Genomic DNA, 19,328 nt, shown 5'->3' with positions numbered 1-19,328 from the left:
TGGAATGAAATGGAAAACACCCTCCCCTTTCGGGCAACTTTCTGGTAAACGAGTCAGATGGAAACGGACCCGAAAAACAGTATGCCTTTTGGCCCGAATTCACACAACTACTAAATACTGTAAATAAACAAACATGGCTCTCTTTATGGCCCTTTCCTTCCTCCTTCCCTCTCATAAACATTTCACCTTTCTCTCCCAGTGACATGACATGACAGAGGGTCACTTCACTTAGCAATGGCCAATCTAGTGACGTGACAGAAGGTCACTTCACCTAGCAACAGCTTTTGTAGTACAGACAGACATACTTTGAAATTTCTATATATGATAGGTGGACAATAATATAATTCTTTGGGAATTCTTTGGTGACCTCACTGTTGCTACTGTTATTTCCCTTGTTCATCTATGAGAACGCATTCCTATCCCTTTACTATCGGAAATGGCACAGCACTACATGTTCCCTCGCCATCTCTGGGAGATGCAGACCCTAAATGAGTCCCTGCAAAGGGAATATTCTAATTTACAGGACAGCCTCGTGACCTGGGCTTCGGTGCTCTGCTTCTTACCAAGTAGTATCTCCAGAACTGGTAACGATTTGATTATCGTCCACAAAACGGCAACATGACAAGTAGCCTGCGAAGTAGAGAAAAAAAGAGAGAGTGAAATACAATTCAGGAATATTGATACTCAAAGAGCCGTTCAGAAGCTGTTACCCCAAAGGAGATTCATCAGAGAATGCAAGCTGTTTATAGTGATTGTGTTGATGCGAGTACTGTGCATCGATTGGCGAGTCGCCCTAGGGCTGAGAGCGGCAGTTAATAAATGCAAATGCAAGTAAGTTTAAAGATGTTGAGATGACACCTTCTGCTGTCAAGAATTTAATGACAAGTCACACTGACCGACCGTCTGCGCAAGGTTCCATACTTCACATTTTAACAACACAACCGTTCAATAATAAGGCTTCCCACCAAAATGGAACTGCAGAGGAGAGTCTACTGAACAAGCCAGTACCTGCCACATACCAGTACTGCCATCTGTTGAGGAGTTACGAAGGTGGAGGCATTACTTTTCACTTTAACAACACAACCGTTCAATGCTAAGGCTTCCCACCAAAATGGAACTGCAGAGGAGAGTCTACTGAACAAGCCAGTACCTGCCACATACCAGTACTGCCATCTGTTGAGGAGTTACGAAGGTGGAGGCATTACTTTTCACTTTAACAACACAACCGTTCAATCTAAGGCTTCCTGCCAAAATGGAACTGTAGAGGAGAGTCTACTGAACAAGCCAGTACCTGCCGCATACCAGAACTGCCATCTGTTGAGGAGTTACAAAGGTGGAGACATTACTTTTCATTTTAACAACACAACCATTCAATCTAAGGCTTCCTGCCAAAATGGAACTGCAGAGGAGAGTCTACTGAACAAGCCAGTACCTGCCGCATACCAGTACTGCCATCTGTTGAGGAGTTACGAAGGTAGAGGCATTCCTTTTCACTTTAACAACACAACCGTTCAATGCTAAGGCTTCCCGCCAAAATGGAACTGTAGAGGAGAGTCTACTGAACAGGCCAGTATGTGCCGCATACCAGAACTGCCATCTGTTGAGGATGGGTGGAAGGTGGAGGCATTACTTTTCATTCAACCCTCATAGCAAAATAATAGTCTCTCTACTTACAGTATATTCTGGTGTACTTTTTAACCCAAGAAAATATTCTCAAAAGTCAGGGGTCGTCTTATATGCGGGTGTAGTCTTATGCATGGGAATTATCTTAACTCTATTTTAACTGGAAAAGTTGGGGGTCATCTTATACGCCCAGTCATCTTATATGCTGGAATATATGGTAGTTATCAGTAGAATGTCCTCATCTTGCCATAAACAAGCAGTTTCCTGGGCACTCCAAACAGATTCAGTACGCTGCATAACCGCTCCCAGCAACAGCCAAAGGTTTCTACAGCTCAAACAAGCCACCAAGCTAAGCCAAATGAAAAGCTCAAAGCTTGCCAACCTAGTGCCTTGTTATATGCTGAAGCAGATAACACACCCAATTAACTTTATATTTTAATGTTATGTTGTTTATTTTATTGCAATTTGTATTGTTATATTGTAATTCTTGTTCGGGCTTGCCCCCATGTAAGCTGCTCCGAGTCCCCTTTGGGGAGATGGTATTTATTTGTCGTGTCAGAACAACCAGTCAAATTATATTACATTTCTAACAGAACAACGCAACCAAGCAGATTACAAAATTTGTGAGTATGAGAGTTGATTAAATGTCCTTTGACCAGTATCTGGCCCCTTGGAGTGCCTCTGGTGTTGCTGCAAGAAGGTCCTCCCTGGTGCATGTGGCAGGGCTCAGGGTGCATTGCAGCAGGTGGTCAGTGGTTTGCTCTTCTCCACACTCGCATGTCGAGGATTCCACTTTGTGGCCCCATTTCTGAAGGTTGGCTCTGCATCTCGTGGTGCCAGAGCGCAGTCTGTTCAGCGCCTTCCAGGTCGCCCAGTCCTGTGTGCGCCCAGGAGGGAGTCTCTCGTTTGGTATCAGCCATTGGTTGAGGTTCTGGGTTTGAGCCTGCCACTTTTGGACTCTCGCTTGCTGAGGTGTTCCAGCGAGTGTCTCTGTAGATCTTAGAAAACTATTTCTAGATTTAAGTCGTTGACGTGCTGGCTGATACCCAAAGAGGGGATGAGCTGGAGATGTCTCTGCCTTGGTCCTTTCACTATTGGCTGCTACTTCCCGGCGGATGTCAGGTGATGCAATACCGGCTAGACAGTGTAATTTTTCCAGTGGTGTAGGGCGCAGGCACCCCATGATAATGCGGCATGTCTCATTAAGAGCCACATCCACTGCTTTAGTGTGGTGAGATGTGTTCCACACTGGGCATGTGTACTCAGCAGCAGAGTAGCATAGTGCAAGGGCAGATGTCTTCACTGTATCTGGTTGTGATCCCCAGGTTGTGCCAGTCAGCTTTCGTATAATCTTTATTTATACCCCGCCACCATCTCCCCAAGCTGACTGGGGAGATGGTGGCGGGGTATAAGTAAAGATTATTATTATTATTATTATTATTATTATTATCTTGTGGCAGCTGTAATAAAAAAGGTTCTGATCCCCTTTGTTACTTAGAAAACGCCTGTTGTAAACCTCTAGTAGCAACCTTAACATCTGGCAACCAATATTGGGTAAAAAATAAAAGAGTAGCACCTTAAAAAGTATACAGTTGTCCCTCTGTATTAATGGACACTCTGTCCATGGCTTTGATGCCCCGTAGAAAACCACCATTGTTGTGGTCATCAGTAGTTATCAGTAGAATGTCCTCATCTTGCCATAAACAAGCAGTTTCCTGGGCACTCCAAACGGCTTCAGCTTCAGTACGCTGCATAACCACTCCCAGCAACAGCCAAAGGTTTCTACAGCTCAAACAAGCCATCAAGCTAATTTATTTATTTATTTCTTTGGAAGTTTTGTATCCCAGTCTTCTCATCTCCATTCGAGGGACTTAGGCCGGTTTCCAACATCAATATTACAGACCGTCATTAAAACATCATATTCTAAATCACACTAAAACATTAAAACAGCAAAATACAATGATATGATTACAGTGGTCAGTCGTCATCGAAGACATTATTCGTCGTCCTCCATCCATATCACAGGATCATGGCTCATTCGTTGAATGCCAATCCTCAAAGCCAGGTTTTCACCTGTTTCCTGACCGTTAAGATTGAAGGGGCAGTTCTGATCTCCAGAGGAAGCGAGTTCCAGAGTCGAGGGGCCACCACCGAGAAGGCCCTCTCTCTCGTCCCCACCAGCCGCTAAGACAAATCCCCAAAGCCAGGTCTTCACCTGTTTCCTGAACGTTAAGATCAAAGGGGCAGTTCTGATCTCCAGAGGAAGCGAGTTCCAGAGTCGAGGGGCCACCACCGAGAAGGCCCTGTCTCTCGTCCCCACCAGCCACTAAGCCAAATCCCCAAAGCCAGGTCTTCACCTGTTTCCTGAACGTTAAGATCAAAGGGGCAGTTCTGATCTCCAGAGGAAGCGAGTTCCAGAGTCGAGGGGCCACCACCGAGAAGGCCCTGTCTCTCGTCCCCACCAGCCGCTAAGCCAAATGAAAAGCTCAAAGCTTGCCAACCTTGTGCCTTGTTATATGCTGAAGCAGATAACACACCCAATTAACTTTATATTTTAATGTTATGTTATATTTAATGGCCCATAGAAAGCTAAGCAACCATAAGACCGTTGTGGTCCTCGATGGAGATGGGTTTGAAACCCTTGCTGAAGGAAAGAATAGATAGAAAGCAGGAAAGAATAGGCTGAAGGCGTCTTAACATAAACGGTTGCCCCCGCCACAGTCCTGGGTGGCTGGTGCTCTCTTTGTTTCCGTCTCGAGCGCAGAGGCTTCTTCCTCCCGAGGTGGCCAGCTTGGCTCCGGAAAGACCTTTCCCGGCGCTGAAGAGGAAGCCTTGGGGGGGCTCTGTGTCTTGCTGGCTGGCCTCTGCCGCACGGCTTCCCAGGCGCAGACTCAAAGGCATGCTCCACGCACAGCGCACAGGAGGAGGCGCAGGTTCCCCGGCAATAGGCGGCTATTTATAATCCAAGTTCGTGGCTCTCCGTTCAATGTAAAAGGTAGCAGATCAATGCATTTTCAGGCTGGCATTTGGGGTGGGAGGTGGTCCCATGCTTCTACGGGTCCAACCGAAGCAGATCCTTGGTGACAACCAGGGCAGGTTACGATTTCCATAAAATACGGTATTCCTACCATTCTACGATTCATAAATATATCTGAAAATGAGGACCGGGACATCCGTAGAGATACCAAGGTTTATAAAGCCATTGTCCTCCCAACCCTGCTCTATGCCTGTGAAACGTGGACTGTCTACAGATGTCAACATTGAGACTAAAATACAACACCACCTGAGCTCTGCGAGTGCAGCATTCTTCCAAATGAAGCAGAGAGTGTTTGAAGACCGGGACATCCGTAAGGATACCAAGGTGCTTGTTTATAAAGCTATTGTCCTCCCAACCCTGCTATATATACGCCTGCGAAACGTGGACTGTCTACAGACGTCAACATTGAGACTGAAATACAACAACACCTGAGCTCTGCGAGTGCAGCATTCTTCCAAATGAATCAGAGAGTGTTTGAGGACCAGGACATCCGTAGAGATACCAAGGTGTTTGTTTATAAAGCCATTGTCCTCCCAACCCTGCTATATGCCAGCGAAACGTGGACTGTCTACAGATGTCAACATTGAAACTGAAATACAACACCACCTGAGCTCTGCGAATGCAGCATTCTTCCAAATGAAGCAGAGAGTGTTTGAAGACCGGGACATCCGTAGGAATACCAAGGTGCTTGTCTATAAAGCTATTGTCCTCCCAACCCTGCTATATATACGACTGCGAAACGTGGACTGTCTACAGATGTCACATGCAACTCCTGGAACAATTCCATCAGCGCTGCTTCCGGAAAATCCTGCAAATCTCTTGGGAAGACAAGCGGACAAACATCAGTGTCCTGGAAGAAGCAAAGACCACCAGCACTGAAGCGATGGTCCTCCGCCATCAACTCCGCTGGATCGGCCACGTTGTCCGGATGCCTGACCACCGTCTCCCAAAGCAGTTGCTCTCTGGATGTAGGTGAACTACAACTCCCAAACTCAAGGCCAATGCCCATCAAGTCCTTCCAGTATTTTCTGTTGGTCACATGGGAGTCCTGTGTGTCACCTTTGGTTCAATTCCATCGTTGGTGGAGTTCAGAATGCTCCTTGATTGTAGGCAAACTATACATCCCAGCAACTACAACTCCCAAATGACTAAATCAACTCCCCTCCCACCCCCACCATTGTTTGAATTTGGCCATATCAGGTATTTGTGCCAAATTTGGTCCAATGAATGAAAATACATCCTTCATATATTGACTACACATGAGCAACCACCAGGAGGCAGTGTCACTCAATTTCTATCTCTTTGTGATGTGAAATGCACAGCATGCTCCTTTTATGGGCACAGAAGTTGCCTCATCAATCTTTCAGTCTTGCAATTGCAAAAACTGCCACATGATTGGCAGGTCTTGAAAAAGTCCCAATCATTCCTTTAGGATGACCGTTGCCGGCATCCCGCAGTTCCTTTCCCAAGCTTTGGTCGCTCTGTACAAACCTTACTGCAAAAGCAAGATGGAGACACTGGGCTGCTGTGAGTTTTCCCAGCTGCATGGCCAGGTTCCCGAAGCATTCTCTCCTGACATTTCACCCACATCAATGGCAGGCATCCTCAGAGATTGTGACCTCACAACCTCTAAGGATGCCTGCCATAGATGGGGGTGAAATGTCAGGAGAGAATGCTTCGGCAACACAGTTATACAGTCTGGAAAACTCACAGTAGCCCAGTGATTCAAAAGTCCCTTGAATCCATGGATGGAGAATCCGCGGATATAGAGGACCAACTCAGAGATTGTGACCTCACAACCTCTAAGGATGCCTGCCATAGATGGGGGTGAAATGTCAGGAGAGAATGCTTCGGCAACACAGTTATACAGTCTGGAAAACTCACAGTAGCCCAGTGATTCAAAAGTCCCTTGAATCCATGGATGGAGAATCCGCGGATATAGAGGACCAACTCAGAGATTGTGACCTCACAACCTCTGAGGATGCCTGCCATAGATGGGGGTGACATGTCCGGAGAGAATGCTTCTGGAACACGGTTATACAGTCTGGAAAACTCACAGCAACCCAGTGATTCTGGCCATGAAAGTGTTTGACCACACAAGATGGAGACAGCATCTTCAGGAGACGGTATAGCTCAGAGGTATCAACCCCATTTTCCTTGAGTGCCCCATAAGTCTCAGGGTTACATTCAAAAGGCCCTTGAATCCATGGATGGAGAATTCACGGATATAGAGGACCAACTGTAATATTGTTTACATACTGGAAATTACAACTCCCATCGCTTTTGCGAACTGGGGATAATGGGAACTGCAACCCTCCAGAGTTAAGGGGAACGGTCAAAGGACTGTCTGCAATCCTTGTATCTCAATCCAAAACCATTATCCTGGCTAAACAGAACAAACAAGAGGGAGACAGCATCTTCAGGAGATGGTATAGCTCAGAGGTGTCAAACCCATTTTCCTTGAGGGCCCCATCAGTCTCAGGGTTACCTTCAAAAGGCCCTTGAATCCATGGATGGAGAATCCGCGGATATAGAGGACCAACTATAATATTGTTTACATAGTGGTCAGTGCTCTTTAGAGTTCTGACCCAATTTGGGTACCCAGATGTTACTGGATGAGAACTCCCATCGCTTTTGCGGACTGGGGATAATGGGAACTGCAACCCTCCAAGGTTAAGGGGAAAGGTCAAAGGGCATTTTAAAGTCAGACATCCTATCTGCAAGCCTTGTATCTCAATCCAAAACCATTATCCTGACTAAACAGAATACACAAGATGGAGACAGTTTCTTCAGGAGACAGTATAGATCAGAGGTGTCAAACCCATTTTCCTTGAGGACCCCATCAGTCTCGGGGTTACCTTCAAATCCATGGATGGAGAATCCGCGGATATAGAGGACCAACTATAATATTGTTTACATGGTGGTCAGTGCTCTTTAGAGTTCTGACCCAATTTGGGTTCCCACATGTTACTGAATGACAACTCCCACTGCTTTTGCGGACTGGGGATAACAGGAACTGCAACCCTCCAAGGTTAAGGGGAAAGGTGAAGGACATTTTAAAGTTAGAAATCCTATCCGCAGCTCTTGTATCTCAATTCAAAACCATTATCCTGACTAAACAGAACAAACAAGATGGAGACAGTATCTTCAGTAGACGGTATAGCTCAGAGGTGTCAAACCCATTTTCACTGAGGGCCCCATGAAGAATCCGCGGATATAGAGGACCAACTATAAGATTGTTTACATAGTGGTCAGTACTCTTTAGAGTTCTGACTCAATTTGGGTCCCCAGATGTTACTGAATGACAATTCCCATCGCTTTTGCGGACTGGGGATAATGGGAACTGCAACCCAAAGGACATTTGAAAGTCAGACATCCTATCCGCAATCCTTGTATCTCAATCCAAAGCCATTATCCTGACTAATCAAGAACAAACAAGATGGAGACAGTATCTTCAGGAGACGGTATAGATCAGAGGTGTCAAACCCATTTTCCTTGAGGGCCCCATCAGTCTCAGTGTTACCTTCAAAAGGCCCTTGAATCCATGGATGGAGAATCCGCAGACAGAGAATCCGCAGATATAGAGGACCAACTATAATATTGTTTACATGGTGGTCAGTGCTCTTTAGAGTTCTGACTCAATTTGGATCCCCAGATGTTACTGAATGACAATTCCCATCGCTTTTGTGAACTGGGGATAATGGGACCTGCAACCCTCCAAGGTTAAAGGGAAAGGTCAAAGGACATTTTAAAGTCAGACATCCTATCCGCAAGCCTTGTATCTCAATCCAAAACCATCATCCTGACCAAACAGAACAAACAGCAGCCTTCCAGATGTCCCTGTATTCCAACTCCCATCAGCTACAATCATGATGTCTCATGATGAGGAATAAAGGAGTTGGAGTCTAATATGTGCAGTTGACACACGTGGCATACATGGAGGAATCCTTGCATTAATAATGGGGTTCGTGGAACCAAATCGTGCTCACCTGTATGGCCAGCCAGTTCGCGGCTTACGCGCACATTGCCTTCGCGTGTTTTCAGGTTGTAAATGGAGCATATGTTGTCCAGGCCGCCACAAGCCACGTAGTTTCCAGACGGGGCATAAGCGCACGTCATTACCCAGGAAGAGCGCAAGGGGATGGCATGGACCTAAACCAGAGGGGGGAATATACACGTTAAGACAAGATGGCTTCCTCAGACATGACACTCTTGAGCATAAAGCGGAAGAGATACAGGATGAACTTAAGGGGATCCACCCAAATACTATCCTGTACAAATCCAAAGTTCAATCAAGCAAGACAGGGGCGACATAGAGTTTATGAATCATAGAATCCTAGAGCTGGAAGAGACCCCAAGGGTCTGTGGGAAATACTAAAAATTAACTGGGTATTTTTAATTACGAAAGTGTGAGTCAAACACTGAAAGGGTTAAATGGATGCAATTAATCAGCAAAAGCCAAAGTTTAATATAAGCAGGCGTGTCTGTAGCTTAGTAGCCTCAGTCTGTGAGAGAAGGGCCTCAGAATGGTAGTAGGCCTCAGTCTGAGAGAGCCCTCAGTGTGAGAAGGCCTCAGTTGGCCTCAGTCTGAGAGAACCCTCAGTGTGAGAAGGCCCCAAAGTATTAGTAGTCCTCAGTCTGAGAGAGCCCTCAGCGTGAGAAGGCCTCAGTGTGTTAGTAGCCCTCAGTCTGAGAGAGCCCTCAGTGTGAGAAGGCCCCAAAGTGTTAGTAGTCCTCAGTCTGAGAGAGCCCTCAGTGTGTGAAGGCCCCAAAGTATTAGTAGGCCTCAGTCTGAGAGAGTCCTCAGTGTGTGAAGGCCCCAAAGTATTAGTAGGCCTCAGTCTGAGAGAGTCCTCAGTGTATGAAGGCCCCAAAGTGTTAGTAGGCCTCAGTCTGAGAGAGCCCCCAGTGTGAGAAGGCCTCAGTAGGCCTCAGTTTGAGAGAGCCCTCAGTGTGAGAAGGGCCCAAAGTGTTAGTAGTCCTCAGTCTGAGAGAGCCCTCAGTGTGAGAAGGGCCCAAAGTGTTAATAGTCCTCCATCTGAGAGAGTCCTTAATGTGAGAAAGCCTCAGTGTGAGGTAGGCCTCAGTGTTAGTAGGCCTCAGTATGAGAAGTCCTGGTGTGAGAAGCTTCAGTGAAAGAAGCCCCAGGTTATAGGCCATCATTTGTGAAGCTCTAGTATGAAGGCTGCTGTGTGTAAAGCTACTGTGTGAAGCTCCTGTGTAAGTTCTGTGTGAGAAGTGGCTTCTCGCACATTTGACCATTTTAGTTGCCCTTCTCTGGACATGTTCCATCTTGTCCATGGGATTCTTGAACTAGGATTCCAGATTAAGGATTTATTTCCATTATCTGTTCTCCGTCCAGCTATGGCTTTCAGTTACCTCTAATGCGTGCTTATCAAAGCCAGGGGTGCTTCTCACAAGCAACACCTTGACTCACTTCACATACTTCTCTCTCTCTCTGTAACTTAGTACACTTCAGTGTTAGTTGCCCTCAGTCTGAGAGAGGCCTCAATGTGAGGTAAACCTCAGTGTTAACAAGCCTTAGTGTGAGGTAGGCCTCAGTATGTGAGAGGCCTGATGTGGCAAGGCCTGGTGTGAGGAGAGTCTTTTGTTAATAAGCCCCCTCACCCAACACCATAGACTTAAATTAGATAAGGTTTATTGTGTGAGGTAAACCCGTTAGCAGGTCTCAGTGTGAGGTAGGCCTCAGTCTATGTTACATGGCATCATCAGGTTTGTGTCCAGTACATATTTCCCTTTTTTTCAATATAGTGGTGAAAGACCCAGAAGCAACACCTTGACTCACTTCACATACTTCTCTCTCTGTGTAGCTTAGTACGCCTCAGTGTTAGTTGCCTTCAGTCTGAGAGAGGCCTCAGTGTCAGGTAAACCTCAGTGTGAGATAGGCCTCAGTCTATGTTACATGGCATCATCAGGTTTGTGTCCATTACATATTTCCCTTCTTTTCAGTATAGAGGTGAAAGATCCAGAAGTAACACCTTGACTCACTTCACATACTTCTCTCTCCCTGTAGCTTAGTACGCTTCAGTGTTAGTTGCCCTCAGTCTGAGAGAGGCCTCAATGTGAGGTAAACCTCAGTGTTAGCAGCCCTCAGTGTGAGGTAGGCCTCAGTATGTGAGAGGCCTGATGTGGCAAGGCCTGGTGTGAGGAGAGTCTTTTGTTAATAAGCCCACTCACCCAACACCATAGACTTAAATTAGATAAGGTTTATTGTGTGAGGTAAACCCCTGTTAGCAGGCCTCAGTGTGAGGTAGGCTTCAGTCTATGTTACATGGCATCATCAGGTTTGTGTCCATTACATATTTCCCTTTTTTTCAGTATAGAGGTGAAAGACCCAGAAGCAACACCTTGACTCACTTCACATACTTCTCTCTCTCTCTCTGTAGCTTAGTACGCCTCAGTGTTAGTTGCCCTCAGTCTGAGAGAGGCCTCAGTGTGAGGTAAACCTCAGTGTGAGGTAGGCTTCAGTCTATGTTACATGGCATCATCAGGTTTGTGTCCAGTATATATTTCCCTTTTTTTCAATATAGAGGTGAAAGACCCAGAAGTAACACCTTGACTCACTTCACATATTTCTCTCTCTCTGTAGTTTAGTACACCTCAGTGTTAGTTGCCCTCAGTCTGAGAAAGGCCACAGTGTGAGGCAAACCTCAGTGTGAGGTAGGCCTCAGTCTATGTTACATGGCATCATCAGATTTGTGTCCAGTACACATTTCCCTTTTTTTAATATAGAGGTGAAAGACCCAGAAGTAACACCTTGACTCACTTCACATACTTCTCTCTCTCTGTAGCTTAGTATGCTTCAGTGTTAGTTGCCCTCAGTCTGAGAGAGGCCTCAGTGTGAGGTAAACCTCAGTGTGAGGTAGGCCTCAGTCTATGTTACATGGCATCATCAGATTTGTGTCCAGTACACATTTCCCTTTTTTTCAATATAGAAGTGAAAGACCCAGAAGTAACACCTTGACTCACTTCACATACTTCTCTCTCTCTGTAGCTTAGTACGCTTTAGTGTTAGTTGCCCTCAGTCTGAGAGAGGCCTCAGTGTGAGGTAAACATCAGTGTGAGGTAGGCCTCAGTCTATGTTATATGGCATCATCAGTACATATTTCCCTTTTTTTCAATATAGAGGTGAAAGACTCAGAAGTAACACCTTGACTCACTTCACAAACTTCTCTCTCTCTGTAGCTTAGTACGCTTCAGTGTTAGTTGCCCTCAGTCTGAGAGAGGCCTCAGTGTCAGGTAAACCTCAGTGTGAGGTAGGCCTCAGTCTATGTTATATGGCATCATCAGTACATATTTCCCTTTTTTTTCAATATAGAGGTGAAAGACTCAGAAGTAACACCTTGACTCACTCCACATACGCTCCTCTCTCTCTCTCTCTCTCTCTCTCTCTCTCTCTAAAGTATTTTCACCTCCAGCTTTACTTCTCCTCTTGCCGCCAAGATGCAGTTAGAATTGTTCTCACCTTATTTGTGGTGTAGCTGTCCCAAATGATCAACTTGCCATCCTGTGATGCACTGACAAGAAGCCTGAATGGGTGGGGTGGGAAGGAAGGAAGGAAGGAAAAAGAGAGAAAAAAAGAATGATAAAGTACATATCGGCCATTCCTTTCAATTTGGAGGTTTTCTTTGCTTGCAAATATTCTGTCAACCAAGGACAAATGCGAACGTTACTTTTGCTTTACATTGCTCAATTCCTTTAGTATTAAGAGTGCAGCGCTGGGATGAGGAAACTTCCTCTGAACTAATTCCAACTGTGTTTACCTTCACGTAAAGGGGGATATAGGGAGGGCACAAAGGGAACTAAATGACAGGGTGGCCACATGGTGAGAACACACAGGGCCACAAATGTGTGCTATCTTCAAAGGGAGCTCCAAATATAGGTCAGCCATCTATTTGAGGAGACCTTGCATTGCTGCTGCAAAGGGAAGAAGAACGATCATCCCTTGCTGCTTCGCCCATGGCCGCCTCCGTCTCAGGATTAACAAACTACGGGTGGTGGTTTCCCCATTTTTCTCCTTTCATTACTTTCTTTCTACTGCCTTCTAGAACACTGGCCAAGGCACAGGTTGGTGTCTCAAACGTTAGCCCTGTTTCAGGGTATATTTGACCCACTGGTTACAAACATGGCCTCTCTCTCTCTCTCTCTCTCTCTGTACATTTATCTATCTATATCTCTATCTGTACATCTGTCTGCCTCTGTCTCTGGTTGTCTATCTGTATCTCTCTCTATCTTTATCTGTATCACTCTATCTGTACTTCTATTTATCTCTCTCTCTCTCTCTCTATCTATATCTGAATCTACCTCTCTGTGTACCTCTCTCTCTATCAGTCTATACCTGTAGCTCTATGTATCTATCGATCACTATCTGTTATCTGTATCTATATCTCTATCTGTACCTCTCTCTCACTATCTCTTCTGTCTGTCTGTACATCCCTATATCCATCCATCCATCCATCTATTTGTATGTCTATCTGTGTGTGTACCCCTCTCTATCTCTATCTATCTAGTATCTATCTATCTATCTATCTATCTATCCATCCATCCATCCATCCATCCATCCATCCATATGTCTATCTGTGTGTGTGTGTGTGTGTGTACCCCTCTCTATCTCTATCTATCTGTTTCTATCTATCTAGTATCTATCTATCTATCTATCTATCTATCTATCTATCTCTATGTGTACCTCTCTATCTATCTATCTATCTATCTATCTATCTATCTATCCATCCATCCATCCATGTCTGTGTGTATGTATGTGTGTGTGTACCTGTCTCTATCTCTCTCTATCTCTCTATCTCTCTATCTCTCTATCTCTCTATCTCTCTATCTATCTATCTATCTATCTATCTATCTAATCTATGTGTACCTCTATCTCTCCATCTCTCAGTGTTCCTATCTATCTATCTATCTGTCTGTCTGTCTGTCTGTCGGTTGGTCTGTATCTCTCTCTCTCTCTCTCTCTCTCTCTCTCTCTCTCTCTCTCTCTGTGTACCTCTCTCTCTCTATATATATACCTACCTACCTATCTCTATCTGTACCTCTATGTATCTACCTCTCTCTCTCTATCTGTACATCTATCTGTCCGTCTCTACCTCTCTGTCTATCTGTATCTCTATCTATCTATTTATCTATCTCTATCTGTATATCTCTATCGTACCTCTATTTATTTCTCTCTATCTCTCTATGTATATATCTATCTATCTGTCTGTCTGTATCTCTATCTGTCTATCTATATCACTATCTGTATATCTCTCTGTGTGTGTCTCTATATATATCTGTACATCTATCTATCTAGCTATCTTTTTTATACTGATCATAGATGTGTTTGGATTGGCTTTTTACATGATTTTAATATGTTGTAAGCAATTTTGGGTCCCATGAGGAAGAAAAGCAGGATATAAATCATCATCATCATCATCATCATCATCTTTATCTGTACCTCTCTCCGCCCTCTCTGTCTATCTGTAACTCTATCTATCTTTTTTTATACTTATCATTGATGTGTTTGGATTGTTGTTTACATAGCTTTAATATGTTGTAAGCCACTTTGGGTACCAAAGTGGCTCACCTGTCACCAAGGAGGCTGTCCAGACCTTGAACTGATGTTTAGCTGCTGTATCGGACTGGATGAGAGCTAACAAATTGAAACTGAATCCAGACAAGACAGAGGTCCTACTGGTCAGTCGTAAGGCCAATCAGGGTATAGGGTTACAGCCTGTGTTAGACGGGGTTCCACTCCCCCTGAAGACGCAGGTTCGCAGCTTGGGAGTGATCCTGGACTCTTCGCTGAGCCTGGAAGCCCAGGTCTCAGCGGTGGCCGGGAGAGCTTTCGCACAATTAAAACTTGTGCGCCAGCTGCGCCCGTACCTTGGGAAGCCAGATCTGGCCACGGTGGTCCACGCTCTTGTCACATCCCGGTTGGATTACTGCAACGCACTCTACGTGGGGTTGCCTTTGAAGACTGCTCGGAAACTACAATTAGTCCAGCGAGAAGCAGCCAGATTGCTCACCGGGGCGACGTATAGGGAGCACACCACCCCCCTCTTGTGTCAGCTCCACTGGCTGCCGATCCAATTCCAAGCACAATTCAAAGTGCTGGTCTTGACCTATAAAACCCTATACGGTTCCGGCCCGGTGTATTTGTCCGAACGGATCTCCCTCTACATCCCACCTCGAAGCCTAAGATCTTCTGGGGAGGCCCTGCTCTCGACCCCGCCACTCTCACAAGTGAGGCTGGCGGGGACGAGGAGCAGGGCCTTCTCAGTGGTGGCCCCCCACCTGTGGAACTCACTCCCCGGGGAGGTCAGATCGGCATCCTCCCTCATGGTGTTTAGGAAAAGACTGAAGACCTGGATCTGGGATCAAGCCTTTGGTCATTCTGAAGGTTAACTGAAGGATCTGATGATAGACAAGAACAATTGGAATGGAATGGACATATGGACTCTGAACCCGAGCATGAGATTGTTTATGTTTTTTATTATGTTTTCATTATGTTTTTATTATGTATTGATGTTTTAATTAATTGTTGTGATGGTTGTATTTGTATTGCTGTAAATTATTCTGGGCATCTAATTGTGCCCCCACTGTAAGCCGCCCTGAGTCCCCCCTGGGGTGAGAAGGGCGGGGTATAAGTAAATGAAATAATAATAATAATAATACCATGAGGGATAAAAATGGGATATAAAGAATTATTTGCTGCTTTCACACAGCCATATTAACTGAGCCCTGTAAAGATCTCAAAAACCTCTACCCACTCCCACAATTGTATACATATACCCTAATACCACTCCATACAACATCTGAAGACGTGGCTTTATATCCAGGATAATTCATGGTGAAATGAAAGAGCAATTAACCTTAAAGGTGCTGCCAAATCCCTGCCTTCCCCCTCTGCTTCCCTTTCTCTTGAGCAGTTACAATAGAGAGGCTTTTCTCAATCCGAGGGCTGGGCCTTCTCGGTGCCGCGGTGACACTCACCTGGAATCCGTCCCCCAGTGCATTGCATAAATTTTAGCCAAGTGTCCTCTCAGTGTTCTTCTAGTGCGCATCTGAATACGACCAACGGGATCGATGTTGGCGGTGATCTAAATGGGAAGGGGATGGTATAGGGTTGAAAGCGGCAGGCACAAAGATGTCTTCTGGCAGAAGAACTCACAATTAAACTACTCTTCTCGACAACAAACAAAATGAAAACACATTGTTGTGGTGGTCATAGAAGCCTAGAGTGGGAAGAAACTCCAAGTTGAATCCTAGAATCCTAGAATCCAAGAGTTGGAAGAGACCTCCTGGGCCATCCAGTCCAACCCCATTCTGCCAAGAAGCAGGAATATTGCATTCAAAGCACCCCTGACAGATGGCCATCCAGCCTCTGTTTCAAAGCTTCCAAAGAAGGAGCCTCCACCACACTCCGGGGCAGAGAGTTCCACTGCTGAACGGCTCTCACAGTCAGTTCAGATGGAATCTCCTCTCTTGTAGTTTGAAGCCATTGTTCCCTTGCGTCCTAGTCTCCAAGGAAGCAGAAAACAAGCTTGCTCCCTCCTCCTCCCTGTGGCTTCCTCTCACATATTTATACATGGCCCTCATCATATCTCCTCTCAGCCTTCTCTTCTTCAGGCTAAACATGCCCAGCTCCTTAAGCCGCTCCTCATAGGGCTTGTTCTCCAGACCCCTGATCTGCTCCCTCCTCCCTGTGGTTTCCTCTCACATATTTATACATGGCCCTCATCATATCTCCTCTCAGCCTTCTCTTCTTCAGGCTAAACATGCCCAGCTCCTTAAGCCGCTCCTCATAGGGTTTGTTCTCCAGACCCTTGATCTGCTCCCTCCTCCCTGTGGCTTCCTCTCACATATTTATGCATAGCTATCATGTCTCCTCTCATCCTTTTCTTCTTCAGGCTAAACATGCCCAGCTCCTTAAGCTGCTCCTCATAGGGCTTGTTCTCCAGACCCTTGATCTGCTCCCTCCTCCCTGTGGCTTCCTCTCACATATTTATGCATAGCTATCATGTCTCCTCTCATCCTTTTCTTCTTCAGGCTAAACATGCCCAGCTCCTTAAGCCGCTCCTCATAGGGTTTGTTCTCCAGACCCTTGATCTGCTCCCTCCTCCCTGTGGCTTCCTCTCACATATTTATGCATAGCTATCATGTCTCCTCTCATCCTTTTCGTCTTCAGGCTAAACATGCCCAGCTCCTTAAGCTGCTCCTCATAGGGTTTGTTCTCCAGACCCTTAATCTGCTGTTTGAGTCCACAGTGCTCTCTGGATGTAGGTGAACTACAACTCCCAAACTCAAGGTCAATGCCCACCAAACCCTTTTAGTGTTTTCTGTTGGTCATGGGAGTCCTGTATGCCATGTTTGGTTCAATTCCATCATTGTGGGGTTCAGAATGTTCTTTGATTGTAGGTGAACTATAAATCCCAGGAACTACAACTCCCTCTGCGCATGCTCTGTTTGTTTCTGTGATTGTGAGTTTGTTGTAATGTTCTTTTGAATTGTGATGAGTGTTGTGCATACCTTGTGGTTTGAGGTATGTGTACGGCAAGTTTGGTGAGTTTTCGTCCGGGGTTTTTCGCGTTTTGCGGCCCCTAAGGATGCCCTTTTGCATTTTATATATATAGATATTATACTAATAATGTATATATATCAGGCATGTGTTGTGTTTTAAAATTTGACAGATGGGCCAGGCCAGTGGCAGATGTATGGAGAGTGTTTGCGTGAACTAATTGAGAAACAACATGAACAAATTCCTACGCACACTGCACATCTTGTTTACAACGGGAACACTACAATAGTGTGGAAGGAGGGAATTGCAGAGACTCCAAATGCTCCGCAGAGAACACTTTGAGAACCAACCACTGCCTTAAATCATTGTCTTCCCTGCTAAGCAAGCGAAAATAGCCACAAATCGATCCATAGCTTTCAAAACCAAAGAGGATGCACACTCACCTGGGCCAAGGTGGCATCAGCGCATGCTTTCCTTGCATCCTGAGGAAAGAAGAAAGGAAGAGAGGTGAAAAAGGCTCAGGAAGTACCTTAACACCAATTTATTTATTTATTTATTTATTTGGGGTTCTTGTACCCCGCCCTTCTCACCCCGGAGGGGACCCAGGGCGGCTTACAACAGCAAAGGCACGCTTAGATGCCTGCCACGCAAAACAATCATCACAGAAGTACAACAATTCATAGTTACCACAATTCAAGCCATTATCTTGACTACTGCAACGCTCTCTACGTGGGGCTGCCCTTGAAGACGGCCCGGAAGCTCCAGCTAGTCCAGCGCGCGGCAGCCATGTTACTAACAGGAGCGGGACGCAGGGAGCACACAACGCCCTTGTTGTTCCAGCTCCACTGGCTGCCGATCTGCTACCGGGCCCAATTCAAGGTGCTGGTGTTGGCCTACAAAGCCCTAAACCAGTGGTTCTCAACCTGGGGGTCGGGACCCCTGAGGGGGTCGCGAGGGGATATCAGAGGGGTCACCAAAAACCATAAGAAAACACAGTATTTTCTGATGGTCATGGGGATTCCATGTGGGAAGTTTGAGCCAATTCTATCATTGGTGGCGTTCATAATGCTCTTTGGTTGTATGTGAACTATAAATCCCAGCAACTACAACTCCCAAATGTCAAGGTCTATTTTCCACAGACTCCACCCGTGTTCACATTTGGGCATATTGAGTATTCGTGCCAAGTTTGGTCCAGATCCAACATTGCGTGAGTCCCCAGTGCTCTCTGGATATAGGTGAACTACAACTCCCAAACTCAAGGTCAATGCCTATCAAACCCTTCCAGTGTTTTCCATTGGCCATGGGAGACAAGTTTGGTTCAAATCCATCACTGGTGGAGTTCAGAATGCTCTTTGATTATAGGTGAACTATAAATCCCAGCAACTACAACTCCCAAATTACAAAATCAATCCTCCCCCAACCGCACTAGCATTCACATTTGGGTGTATTGGGTATTTGTGCCCAGTTTGGTCCAGTAAATGAAAATACATCCTGAATATCAGATATTTACATTATGATTCACAACAGTAGCAAAATTGCAGATATGAAGTAGCAATGAAAACAATATTATGGTTGGGGGTCATCACAACATGAGGGACTGTATTAAGGGGTCGCGGCATTGGGAAGGTTGAGAAACACTGCCCTAAACGGTTCCGGCCCAAAATACCTGTCTAACCGCATCTCAGCCTATGAGCCCACGAGGACCTTGAGATCGTCTGGGGAGGCCCTTCTCTCGATCCCGCCTGCCTCACAGGCACGCCTGGCGGGGACAAGGGAGAGGGCCTTCTCGGTGGTGGCTCCCCGGCTGTGGAACACCCTCCCTGTAGACATCAGACAGGCGCCCTCCCTTATGACATTCCGCAAGAGACTAAAGACGTGGTTGTTTGAGAAGGCGTTTGAGTAAGTGCTACAACAATTGGCAACGACGATTGGAACGGAATATGGATAACGAGATTGGATTGTGATTCTATGATGAGACGTCGCGAATGATTTAGTGTAATTGTATTATTGATAGTGATGTTGTTATCGTGGTTTGTGATATTGCCTTTATTGTAAATTGTTTTTTATATGTTGTACACCGCCGTGAGTCGCCCTAGGGCTGAGAACGGCGGTCTACAAGTACAGTAAATAAATAAATAATAA

General features: G+C 45.7%; 1 protein-coding gene across 1 annotated transcript in view; it reads right to left on the bottom strand.

Annotated features, from left to right (window-relative positions):
- GNB1 (G protein subunit beta 1) overlaps nt 1-19,328 on the bottom strand; it is a 95,100-nt gene that overhangs the window by 13,711 nt on the left and 62,061 nt on the right. Inside the window, exons 3-7 of the mRNA XM_067472952.1 lie at nt 17,630-17,668; nt 15,662-15,768; nt 12,147-12,210; nt 8,650-8,812; nt 564-630 (exon numbers count right to left, since the gene is read on the bottom strand). Of these exons, the coding sequence (XP_067329053.1) occupies nt 564-630; nt 8,650-8,812; nt 12,147-12,210; nt 15,662-15,768; nt 17,630-17,668 (440 nt within the window). The remainder of the gene's footprint in view (nt 1-563; nt 631-8,649; nt 8,813-12,146; nt 12,211-15,661; nt 15,769-17,629; nt 17,669-19,328) is intronic.

The sequence above is a fragment of the Anolis sagrei genome, chromosome 13 (genome assembly GCF_037176765.1).
Source record: "Anolis sagrei isolate rAnoSag1 chromosome 13, rAnoSag1.mat, whole genome shotgun sequence".
NCBI classification, from domain to species: domain Eukaryota; kingdom Metazoa; phylum Chordata; class Lepidosauria; order Squamata; family Dactyloidae; genus Anolis; species Anolis sagrei.
Note: the sequence above shows the minus strand (reverse complement) of the source record. Positions and strands in the feature narration are given on the sequence as shown.